The sequence below is a fragment of the Otolemur garnettii genome, unplaced genomic scaffold, assembly GCF_000181295.1.
Source record: "Otolemur garnettii isolate 467f Iridium unplaced genomic scaffold, OtoGar3 scaffold00109, whole genome shotgun sequence".
NCBI lineage: Eukaryota > Metazoa > Chordata > Mammalia > Primates > Galagidae > Otolemur > Otolemur garnettii.
The window spans coordinates 3,972,915-3,985,755 of record NW_003852504.1 but is presented as its reverse complement, the minus strand read 5'-3'; the positions used below and the strand labels follow the sequence as shown (position 1 = coordinate 3,985,755).

Here is a 12,841-nt window from a genome sequence, read left to right as displayed (position 1 = left end):
GCTGGATTCGAACTTGCCAGCTCAGGTGTATGTGGCTGGCGCCTTAGCCGCTTGAGCCACAGGCGCTGAGCCACACTCCCCTTTCTTGATAATGTATCAGATGGATTGAGATTGGGGGACTATATCAGTTTGCTATGGTTGCCATAACAAAATACCAGAGACTGCGTGGCTTAAATGACAGAAATGTTATGTTCTCATAGTTCTGGAGGTTAGAAATTGACAACCAAGCTGTAGGAAGGGTTGTTTTCTGCTGATGGCCTCCTTGCTGTGTGTTCACATGATTTTTTTTCTGCTTTCTCACATTTGTGCTGTGTCCACATCTCCTCTTCTTATAAAGACACCAATCGTGTTGGATTAAGACCTGCCGTAATAGTGTCAATTCACCTTCCTCACCTCTTTATAGGCCCTATCTCCAAACATAGTCACATTCTGTGGTACTGAGGGTTGGACTTGAACATATGAACTTGGTGATGGTGGGGGGGGGCGCACAGAATTCAGCCTACAATAGCAGCTGATTGGTAGTAGGAGAAATCATAAACAGAACATGGGAGAAGAAAAATCTAACAAAATGTTCAACTGTAATCTTGGAGCCTTTAAAGATCTACGCTGGCTCGTGACTTTCTATACTGAGACCTAATAGCAACCCTCTGATTTTGATTCTGATTCAAAAAGGAACAAGTTCTCCCCTTGCCCCATGGAAACATAAATATATATAAAGCATGGGGCGAGAGACATGGGACTGCACCGACTGCAAAGAAAGGGCTGTTTGAAGGAGGCCATAGGGTGCGCTCGGTGCTCCACTGCCTAACTCCTAAGTGGTACTGTGAAGAATCTTACTTTTTCTGTCTTGCAGCCGAACTGGGAGACTTTCATGAAGAAACAGATAGGAAGCATCTGGCACAAACCCAGTACTTACCAAACCAAGACTGTTTAGAGAGTAAGATCATTCACTTTCATCAGAAGCACATGTAAGTACTTTAAATGGCACCTGCTTCCCCAACTAGAAAGCACTAAAGCTGGGGACAGCCTCTTGAAAGCAAGCCCTTAAGCTTGAGAAGCTTTAGGCTCAAGAATAACGCTGAGCTCCTTGTGGAGTTCTCAGGGTGGAAGTATCCTTCTTGCTACATTTATTCGGCTCATAAATTCTTTCCCTTTTCAGTGGCAGGAGCCCAGCTGAATCTGACATTCTGCTACTGGACATAGCAAGGAAGCTGGACATGTATGGCATCAGGCCTCACCCTGCCAGCGATGGTGAAGGGATGCAGATTCACCTGGCTGTTGCTCACATGGGAGTACTGGTGTTGCGGGTAACAGCTCTTTCCTTTCTTTTTTTTTTTTTTTTTTTTCCTCTTTTTGAGACAGAGCCTCAAGCTGGCCCCCTGGGCAGAGTGCCATGGCATCATGCTCACAGCAAACTCCAACTCCTGGGCTCAAGCGAGTCTCCTGCCTCAGCCTCCCAAGTAGCTGGGACCATAGGCGCCCGCCACAACGCCTGGCCATTTTTTTGGTTGCAGCCGTCATTGTTGTTTGGCGGGCCTGGGCTGTGGATTCGAACCCGTCACCTTAGGTGTACGTGGCTGGTGCCTTAGCCGCTTGAGCCACAGGCGCCGAGCCAGCTCTTTCCTTTCAAACCCTTCAGCTTAGGGGCAAGGGGTCGTCTCAGATCAAACTTGGTTGTTCTTTCCTAAGGTGATTCCACCCCTCAATGTTCTCACTCACTGGAAAAGGAAGTAGTTTATTATATTTACTTGTAATTGATAGCGAATCTATTATATTTACTTACGGTTGCATGACAAGTATTCATGACAAACTAGTAAATATAGTTACCTGTAGGGAATGGATAGATGGAGACAGAAGTAGGAGTGAGATTTCGTAACACACACATATATATATTTTGTATACTTTTCATTTTTTAATGATGTGAATAGATTCCCTATTGCACAAACATCAACCAAATAAAAACTAAGCTGTTTGGGCAGACCAGGAAAGCCAAGGAAATTTAAAGAAGTTAGATATGGGTATAGGCTGCAGTAATTAAATAGAATATGTGCTAGAGGAGTTCCTATCTGAGCTGGCAAGAAGGCTTGATTATGTGGAACACATTTTGTATAAAGAGAATGAAGACATTATAGGAGAAATGTACAGAGTTAGACGTAAGAGTGTTTGGTGGTAGCTATGGGAGTATGGGTTGCGTATTCATTATAAACAGGGCAGTGAGATACAGCCAAGACATGATTCAGGCAGTGAGAAGCTACTAAAGGTGTTTGGACAAATGGAGTGGCAAAAGAAAGAGGACATTATTTTTAAACAGATGAATCTGGAAACACAAGAAAGGGATGAGATTAGAGAAGCTATTACAGTAATCCTTTCCTATTGTGATCTCTCCATGTAGCTAGAAATTTTCCCTTGGCCTGCCCCTTCTTGCTTGCATTCCAGAATAGCCTTGTATTCCACCTGCACTGGCTTTTTTGGCCATAACTTCTACATAGTGTGACACGATCAGTCTGTACAAGAGAAGGGTCAAGCGTGGTCCCATTCATGAAGTGCATTTTTCTATCAGGTTTCCGTTGTCTTACAAACCAACTTGTGCTGACACATTCTGAAATCGGCCATGTGTTTCATTGTAGGGAAATACAAAGATTAATACTTTCAACTGGGCTAAAATCCGCAAGCTGAGTTTTAAGAGAAAGCATTTTCTCATTAAACTCCATGCCAACATCTTGGTAAGTAGCTTTCTAATATATATATTTTACTTTGTGTTCACTTGGAATTCTTTGGTTGTTTCAGTAGATGATTTAAATACAAGTGGTTAGAGCTGACTGGCCCTGAGGGGTGATATGCCTTCTCTTATACTTCCACAGAAATCAACCAGAGCTTTAGTCCCATTTTTACTAAGGTAAAACACTAAGAAATATGATTGGTAGTTTAGAATGAAAAAGTTAACCGGAAAATGAGGTCACTGGGCTAAACGGAAAGTCTCCATGGAAAGTATTTTTTAGGGATTTGATAAGTCAAACAGGAATGGCTAGATCCAGGACCATGGACATATTAATTTGATGTTATCTCCTCCATTTTACAAAATATGTTCACCACTTTCCTTAAGCAAAAATTACTGAACACCTACCATATGACAAAACCAAGCAGGATGTGGGAGGGGGGTATACATGTAAGCAAAAGAAGCAATTATTGGGGAAGGCTGTGTTGTATAGGTGAGACAATGGCACTAGAAAGGAAGTTCCCTTGCGACCATATAAAAATGATGAATGTGTACTTTGGCCTACTGAAGACCTAGCAGTTTGGGCTTCATTCTCTGGATGTTGGTCTTATGTAAAAGTGTTTATTTAAGCAGTTTGGGAGACTTGATCCAGTGTGAAGCTCATGGAGAGCTCCAGGGGGCTGCACATAGGAATCCTAAAAGGAGTAAGAAAAGGGGATCAGTGCAGTAGGTTGAAGGGGTGACTGGAAACAAGGCTGTAAGGGCACTGTGTAGCCTTGGGACTATGGGGGTATATAGTCAGTCAGGGAATGGGGAAAATGTGTACTTTTGGTGTGGAAGGCCAAGTTCTCCTAGACAGATTAGAATAAGCAAAAAGAGCAATACAGAGTATCATAGAACAACACAGCACATAGAGGAAGAAGTGTTTCTAGCTGGTATATTAAAACGACTCATGTACACATAAACATCCTATAAACCCTTCCATCTGTAAGGAAATCTCCTCCTACCTTCCCTTTCCTGTTGGCCATTTATAACTTCTTGTCACCTTGAACAGATGCCCTTTGATGTTCATTTTAACATAATTTATAACTTCATAAAAATGTTCCTGGCAGAGAAGAGGGAGTGAAAAAGCATTTAAGGTGAAGGGAGTGTGCAGAGCAAGATTTGCTTCTTAGAGAAGGCTCTGTTTGTGAGCAGTAGCCCTGTCTGTTCCTCGGAAGGTTGCCAATCATTAGGCTTCAGTAGGTGTGAAGCCTACAGGGAGCCAAGTGGAAAATCAGAAGGTGCATGGGCTGCTGGACGGATAGTTTAGAAGGGGTTGGGATTTGAAGGCCTTTGATATTCTTGGAGCATGCATTGCTTGATGGAAGTCGGTTTATACAGGTTCTGTGCAAGGACACCTTGGAGTTCACCATGGCCAGTCGAGATGCCTGCAAGGCTTTCTGGAAGACTTGTGTAGAGTACCATGCTTTCTTCAGGCTTTCTGAAGAGCCCAAATCAAAGCCCAAAACCCTACTCTGCAGCAAGGGTTCCAGTTTCCGCTACAGGTAATTAAATTTTGCACACAGGCAAAGTACACACGTTGCCTCTTTTCAATAATAACATGGGAGACATAGGAGTTGTTCCAACACCAGAAGCCATAAAGAATCCATTTCAGTCACATCAAACATTATACCCTTTACTGCTCATTCTCTCTGTGATACATGAAGTCAATGTTTCCTAACTAGGAGGCAGCAGAAGGGGGATACCTTACCTAAGAGGTAGGATCAGAATCTTAGCAAGGTAGGGGGATATAGGCAGTTTGAGAATATGTGTTCAATAAACTTCTTGTTTCCCTTATATGCAACTTATGTGCAAGCCATGGAGAAGAAAGCTCAACAGCATTCTTTTGGTGTTAAAGGATAGAATGACAAAGCGCTGGAGGGGATAAAGGATTAAGAAGATCGAGCAATATAGCATGGAGGCTCCTCACTGTAGAGCATACCTCAGAGGAATAGAGGAAATGAGGTTGAATTGGGATCTGCTTTTTACCTGAACACACCAGCCTAGACATTTTTTGGAAGAAGTTTTCAAAACTCTTAGATTAAAAAAAAAAAAAGTGGATCAAATGCTTCCACGTGAAGGATTTTTCTAATAGTGGAAACTTGCCTTAGTCAAAATTGAGATCTAAAATCCTTACATATTTCTGATGGAGTCATTCCAGACTGTATTCTACAAACCTCGGCCTTCTTAAACAGACGATACTGAGCATATTTTGCACTCTTTTTAATGACCTGAGTTATTACAAACATCACTTATTATCTTTTGCAGGCAGCTGTAGTGAAGTGATGGCCTCAGGGTGGGGGAGGCATGTCAGGCCCTGCACTTCAGTGATAAATGGCCCAGACTTTGGGGGTTTTATTATTCTTGTGATCTCTTTTCTGGCTCTTGTGTTTCTCCCAGCAGTAAGCTGGCTTTCTTTACTAGCATATGTCAGATTGGAGCAATCCTCTGCTTCTGTTTAGCTAGCTGTTTTTTTTTTTTTTCTACTATGGATTGAGAAACCAGATAAATAACCTCATTAGAAATAGTATGTAAAATAAGAGTCAGTTGACTCTCATTTGGAGGCAGAATAAAGGTCTTTGAAAGAAAGTATGTTAGTTTTAAAGCCCCAAATTTTTAGTTGTTTATATAACCCTGTTCAGAAGCATTTTAAAAATGCCTGGCTTCTGAGGAGTTGAGGTTGCTGTCTGTCTGGTCCTTGGCTAAGTAGGTATTATCATTAATGCAGTGTCCAGAGATTCACACCATATGTCATCCACCCAGACTCTTTCGGTTTCAACAACAATAAAAAAATGAGGCCTTCACATTTTAGTAGCCTATTGGCTTATGACTGGAATCAATAATTTTTAGCTTTTCCTTATAACAGTGGAAGAACTCAAAGGCAGCTTTTGGAATACGGGAAAAAAGGGAGGTTGAAGAGCTTGCCATTTGAAAGGTACATGCTTTTGTTTCTCTCTCTCTTGTTGATTTAAGTTGCATTTAGAGATTTGTATGTATCTTGGTCTTCACATGAAGGTCATTTCGGTGACTTCTCTGTTTGGGGATTTCAGGAAACAGTATCCATCTCAGTACCATGAACGACAATGCAGGTCCTCGCCAGACCTCCTCTCTGATGTGTCAAAACAAGTAAGATTTCTGAAAATTCCTACTTCTTTAGATAAATATGATTCATCCAAAGTTCAAATGTTTCCAAGAATTGATTCTGCCAGAATCCCAGTGTGTAAAAAGGTTCCTCTGTTGGAGTAGGTTAGCCTCCTGGAGAGGTCTGTCAGCTCAATCTTTCCTGCCAATAGAAGACCATGTAGTAAACTACCACTGACTGGAGTGTACTTTCTAGATTGGAAGGATCTGACACACCTTCAAATTTCAACCTGTATTGCTAACATCTTGCAAAATGCAGATCCAAAAGAATTTTTATGGCTTTGAATTTTTCAACTTAAAGCTTTGCTTCTTTACCTATGAAAATCTTAAGGCTGAGAGGAAGGTATAAGGTCTTGGGTTAAGGATTTAAAGTATTTTTACTGTGTAATTATCTAACGTAAGGACAAAGTGTTGATCTCCTGGGACTGTGAGATGATGGCTTCCTTTGAAATTTATAGTATGAGCCTTGGTAATTATTTTTCTCTTGCTCTTTTTAAAAAAGTAATTATAGGTCTCATAAACTCTCTTGCTTTCATTCAAGTCACAGGCAGTTTTTATACAAAGGCATCAGAGGTATAATGATGAAAGGGACCATTTAGTATACAAACCTCTCATGCCATTCATAGCACTCCTGCACACCATCTTACAGAAAATAGGGAGGAGGCTGAAGCAGCAAAGTTAGGACACTTGTCTAAAGTCACACAGCAAGTCAGAGACAGAAGCAAGACTGATAATCAGGCAGGACTCTTGGTTCATTAATATAGCTACCAAACCAAATGTTTGAAGTACATAACCTTCAGAGTCTGGAAGGGAGATGGCATTGAGAAAGAGTAGCATCGTGTGTCCTTTGTCACACATAAATTGGGATGTGGTGCAAGTCATCACCCTTTCTGTATATATTTATCTGCCCTAGAATAGAACCTGGATTGAAATGATTGTGCGAAAAACTACCTTTTCAAAATTGGAGGCTCATTAGATCCCTGCCCCCACCCCAACCAAATGGCTTTTTCTTTCTTTCACCAACATGTCCTTTTTCTCAAGGTGGAAGATTTGAGACTCGCTTATGGTGGTGGGTACTACCGAAATGTGAATGGAGTACATGCATCGGAGCCGGGACTAGACAGCCGGAGGAGGAACTCGGCAGTGGAAGTGACATTTGCTTCTGAACTGGAGTATTCCAAAGCAGAGGCGGATCCCACATTTTTACATCAGTCCCAAAGCAGTTCCTCTTTCCCTTTTATTTATATAGACCCTGTCTTTAACACTGACCCCAATCTTGACCCTGATCCCAGAGACTTCTTTGAGGAGAGAAGTCCTCTAAGCTCCTTCCAAACAAGCTGTAAGTTTGATGACAATCAGATGAGCACATCTTCTGGCCTCACAAGCAAAGTGAGTCCAGCAAGGCAACTAACTTATACAGATGTGCCCTATATTCCTTGCACTAGTCAGCAGGTTGATATCATGCCTCCCCAAGTCTTTTTTTATGTGGACAAGCCACCTCAGGTGCCCACACGATCTCCAATCTTGGCAGAGGAAAGAATAAGGGCAGACAGCTATATAGAGTCCGTGGCAATGAAGTCAGCCAAAAGAAGCCCAAGGAATATCAGAATTAAGAGCTTTCAGCAAGACCTTCAAGAACTTCAAGAAGCAATGGCCAGGACTAGTGGTAGAACCGACATCGATATAGATCTAGAAGAGGAAGACCCCAATTTAGAAGACACATTTGAATACAACATTCCAGAACAAACCCCTAAACGGTCCCAGAGCCAATCAGACATGAAAACTATCCGTTTTCCTTTTGGGTCAGAATTCAGACCTTTAGGGCCTTGTCCTGCTCTCAGTCGTAAGGCAGACCTGTTTACATGTATGTTTGCAGAGCAGGAGTTTCCAGAAATTCTAACAGGTCAGAGTACAGCAGAAAGGTATGTAGCTAGTGAATCCAGTGATTTGGAAGCAGAGATTCTTAAACCAGACTACTACTCTTTGTATGGCAAAGGAATAAAGTCACCCATGGCCAGAATCCGCTTGTCTTCTGGTAGTCTACAGCTAGATGAAGAAGATGAAGATGTTTCTTTCAAACCATCAACTGCTGAAGACAGGACTTTGCTAAAACCATATAATTACTTTTTAGCTTAAAAGGATAAGCACTATGAACATTTCAGGACCAGTTCCATGTTACCAGCTTGGTCAAGAAATAATGAACCTTTTGTAGAAAGTATTATCTTAGTACAAATTCATTGGTGTTGAGGATATCTTCCAATTTGGGGCACCTAGCTTTTGAAAGATCCAACTGCTGCCTTGTTCCTTGTGCTTCACACTTCTGTGTGAAAGAATTCTGTAACATACCCTCTCCTCACCAGCACTACGGTGGGGTGAAGTGGCTATGTCATATCCATTACACATTTTCTCAGAGACACTGTATGTGAAGGTCAGGTTCTTCAACACTGAAGAAGGTCATAGCCTCGGTTGGTATATGGAACTGGCTTCTAATGACATTTAGTGATTTAGTAGCTTGTGACTGTGTTGATCATTTTGTTCTTAAACAATATTAAACAAAGGTTTCAGTCCTTACTATTTGTGTAGGGCCCAGTAAAAAGTTTTAAGGGAAAAACTTCAAATTTTATAATATATATAGGGGAACACTGTCCTCCTACATCCTCAGGTTCAAGGTGGGGGCATAGATCCTCTTAACAGAATAATAAATCTAGAACTTGGCAGAATTCTAAACCTAGTAAATTCATGAATTAAATTAATCTCTGAAGCTAGATATATACTTGATAAGGATATTATGATGTCTGATGTATAACTTTTATATTCTTAACTATCTGCTTTGTCTAATTAAAGATAATAGTTAACAGGCCAATTTGTTTACCTAATATTTCCTGCCAGAATTTATTTTTGCTGTATCTTTTTGCATGTACGTAGGCAAGGAAATGAGATGTCATTGCAATAAACATGGAAAAGTCCATGTAAATAAAGAATAAGTTATAAGCATGGTTTTTCTTGTTTGATCAATTTCAGAAGTGGGCTCGACACCTGTGGCTCAAATGGCTAAGGCACCAGCCACATACACCTAAGGTGGCGGGTTCGAATCCAGCCTGGGCCCACCAAAAACAATGACGGCTGCAACCAAAAAATAGCTGGGCGTTGTGGTGGGTGCCTGTGGTCCCAGCTACTTGGGAGGCTGAAGCAGGAGACTCGCTTGAGCCCAGGAGTTGGAGGTTGCTGTGAGCTGTGATGCCACCGCACTCTACCCAGGGTGATAGCTTGAGGCTCTGTCTCAAAAAAAAAAAAAAATCAGAAGTGATTGCTTCTTGCCTATTACTAAGGAAAGGGACATTTACAGAATAAGGGAAAGGTGAGAAGTGAAAATGTATGGTATGAGTGGAAAAAGTGGAAGAGGAGATAAAGGAAAAAAGATAGTACTGATAACAGGCTGAGTAAATGAATACAAATCCCATTCTGGACTCCTTTAGAATTTTCTTACTGGTCCTCCTGGAAGGTAGACACCTTATTTGAGAACTCTATTTTGTTCATTGACTTTAATATAAAGTCCAACATATTTACAAGATAAAGTACTAACTTCAGAGAAATGATCCAATTATATAGGCAAGCTATTTTTATGTATAACTTAATGGAGAAAAGATGTATGAAATAGTTTCCTTACTTTCCTTGTACTTACATCAGAAAAATCCTGTTTGATATGCCTCATTCCATCCCTTTCCTATGTTGTAGCACTTTTTCCCCCAGTAACTCACAAGTCTAAAGTAGCTAGGTAATAATAAGAAGATACTGAAGCCCAGTCACCTATATGTTAATCCTATACACGTGGATTCCTAAAGCTATAAAGTTCACCCTCGAACTTTTTTTAGGAAAAACTCAAACTCTTTATGTTATTTGTTATTTCTCATCTCAATTTCTAACAATCTTCACTACATTTATGTCTGCATATGATCTCCTAAAACAATGATCAAAGTGACCATATAACTTACTATCCAACCCAGGACATTTTCCAGGGAAAGGGGACTTCTTTAATAATTTTGTCAAGATAAGAAGCAGAAATCACCGTAGCTATAATCAATAATGAAGTATTGAGTATCTTATAGTTTCCAATAGAAACTTTGATTTTAATGTTAGAACATTAAAAGTCAAAGGAGAAATCATTTGAAACTGAAACACCGCATGACACCCCCACTTCAAGGAAAACAAACATTGAGGCCAGGAAATTTAAATATTTATTTTTTTAAATCCACAAAACACTGGAGTATGCTTCACATAGAAACAGTTTACAGGACTAATAACTACAATGACTAAACAATATAATTTGCATTTGGGATGTAATTATGTCATAAAATTTCAAATAATCAGTTTATAAATTTGTTGCTTTTACTTCTACAAAAATATTCATTTAAATCCATGATATGAGTTACAAAATTAATTTCCAAAACTCTACAAATTATAAACTATAATTGAATTTCAGTTACATAGCAAGTGAAAAACTTAACTGAACCATTATTTGAAAAATACAACACATTAAAAGTCATTGTTACAGTATAGGCACCAATTAAAATAATTTTCTTGGCATATGATACCACAATAATGTTCTCAAGATATTATTTTTTTAAAAAGAGGATGTAATGGCCACTTTGACTAAAAACTGAATTCTTTACCTGAAGAACATTTTTCTTTTAATATTTGGCATTTATTCAGATAAAAATGACTTGTGCAAAAACCAAATTGTGCAGATCCAAATAATAAAAAGTTAACTAGCAAAACTAATTCATATCAATAATTCTACAACTACTGAAATACAGCCCCAGTTCAGATCTTAGGCAGGCATAATATATGTTGGGCTTAAAAGAAAAAGGTATTACCCACTTAATAGTTCCATAAATATAACTGAAAATTAATTGTACAATCGAACTTACCCTTGAATGGACAAAAATCATCTTGTATTAAGGTTATTTTCATATGAACTAGAAAATGCTCATTTAAATACTCTTACAAAAAAAGAACAAATGATGCTTATGTACTGATAATTATGAAGAATAAAACTATAAATAGTTTATAGCACAATTCACTACCACGACAAAAATATGCTGGTGTAAGTTACATTTATACCTGTTGATCAGGTATTTAATCACATGACAATTGCTTTTTCTTAAAGCTCTCCAAATCCAAACATATAATATGCAATTTGGGCTGAAGATTTAAAAAATGAAGCCATGCTAATTCTAGTATTATCAAAAACCCATCCTTAGCTAAAATGATCTTGCTTGAAATTTCTAACCACGTTAAATAAGGGTAATTGCCTCTAAAGAGAAGGTAAATACTGCACACCAAGAGGTACTTCTGTTGCTACATCTTGCCTGTAAATGCTTCAGACACAGGGCTCTCAAATGTCATAATCACTGAGCTTCCTAGAATATCATCCCAACTTGGTTGAAGAGTCAATACTTTTACAGATTTTGTTTCCAAGAGCTTATTAAAAACTTCCATTTTAACAAGATACAACTTATTTTCACCTCCCCACCGATAGTCATTTTTAGAATGTTTGTTTTTTTTTTAAGAAAAAAGCCTTTTGAAGCCTGATGATTTACTACAGATGGATATTTAAGATGACTTTGAAAGACCTGCATGTTTCGTGAGTGTATACTTAACCGAAGACCAAAACGTGAAAGGTATTCATCCTACTAACTTAAGAAATAACAATACCTAAAAGCAAAACTGTATCTCAACATTTACTAGAATACAGGTGAAACTATAGTATTAAAAGTTATCCCTTACAAAATAATCTCTTTAAAATAGAAAATGATAAACACCATCACAAAATAGTTGACTAGCTTCTTCCAAATCTTCAATGTCGCAAAGATCCAAAAGGCACATGGAGCTCATGAATTAAGCATTGTTAAGCTTGAAGTAGCTTTGGTGGGTTTTTTTGAGTCCATATGAAACAAAAGCCAATAATAAGTCCCTTAGGAGGATTCATCCGCTGAACACCTAGAAAATGAAGAAAAACTTCAATCACTGTACAATACGCATGTTTATGTTTCTCATTTGTATGAACTCTGCAATGAATAAACTGATTCAGCAAATGAGGTAAGTACTTTCTACTGAATCTCATCATGTAGATATTAAGATATAAAATAAAAATTCAAAAATCACTTTTACAACTTCCAATTGATTGACTGCAAATTGGAAAACAAATGGAAGTTTTCCATTGAAATCTAAGGGATTTTAAGAGGAGCTTTAGTTTATGAGGACAAGTGGGCCTTATCAGATAGAAAGTTCTTGGAAAGGATGTGATTTTATAGGCCAATTAGTTTGCTCCAACTTGATCCCAGTGGGATCACAAATACGAAGAAATATAAAGATGTGCCAAGAAGAGATACAATGAGGTTAAAGCTAAAATTAGTACCATTTTAGTTTACAGCTTGCTTGAGCTAAGGAGTATATGTGTGTGTGTATGTAAAGGTCTTATTTAAAAACATTTAAAGATTAAATGTAAGAACTTCTTTAACTGTGAACAAAATCAAGGTAATACTTCAAGAGGTAGCAATAAAAATAGAGTAGAACATATGGGCCTTTTAGTACCTCTACCTAAAAACCTTTTCCTTGCCAGATGTGGTGGCTCATGCCCGGAAATGCCAGCACTCTGGGAAGCTGAGACGGGTGGATGGCCTGAGCTTAGGAGTTTGAGATCAGCCTGAACAAGAGCAAGACCCCATCTCTACTAAAAAATTGAAAAACTAGCCGGGTGTTGTGGTGGGCGTCTGCAGTCCCAGCTACTTGGGAGGCTGAGGGAAGAGGATTGGTAAAACCCAGGAGTACGAAGTTGCTGTGAGCTATGACACCACAGCATTCTACCAAGGATACAGAGTGAGACTTTGTCTCAACGCCCCTCCTCCGCCAAAAAAAGACTTTTTCCTTAACTTTTCAAAC

The 12,841-nt window shown here is 39.1% G+C and overlaps 2 protein-coding genes across 5 annotated transcripts in view; one reads left to right on the top strand and one right to left on the bottom strand.

Moving 5' to 3' along the window:
- The window catches only part of FRMD7 (FERM domain containing 7), a 59,269-nt gene extending 50,374 nt beyond the window's left edge, over positions 1-8,895 (top strand). Inside the window, exons 6-12 of one of the 2 annotated variants that reach the window (XM_012809636.1) lie at positions 854-968; positions 1,160-1,307; positions 2,628-2,723; positions 4,100-4,263; positions 5,625-5,693; positions 5,809-5,884; positions 6,941-8,895. In XM_012809636.1, the coding sequence (XP_012665090.1) occupies positions 854-968; positions 1,160-1,307; positions 2,628-2,723; positions 4,100-4,263; positions 5,625-5,693; positions 5,809-5,884; positions 6,941-8,035 (1,763 nt within the window). In that variant the 3' untranslated portion in view covers positions 8,036-8,895. The remainder of the gene's footprint in view (positions 1-853; positions 969-1,159; positions 1,308-2,627; positions 2,724-4,099; positions 4,264-5,624; positions 5,694-5,808; positions 5,885-6,940) is intronic. The other variant, XM_003796951.1, reaches the window with a different exon arrangement.
- A 1,226-nt stretch (positions 8,896-10,121) lies between these two features.
- The window catches only part of STK26 (serine/threonine kinase 26), a 63,398-nt gene continuing 60,678 nt past the window's right edge, over positions 10,122-12,841 (bottom strand). For all 3 annotated transcript variants that reach the window (XM_003796949.1, XM_003796950.1, XM_012809643.1), the window contains one exon: positions 10,122-11,899. In XM_003796949.1, coding sequence (XP_003796997.1) covers positions 11,875-11,899 — 25 coding nt within the window. In that variant the 3' untranslated portion in view covers positions 10,122-11,874. The remainder of the gene's footprint in view (positions 11,900-12,841) is intronic.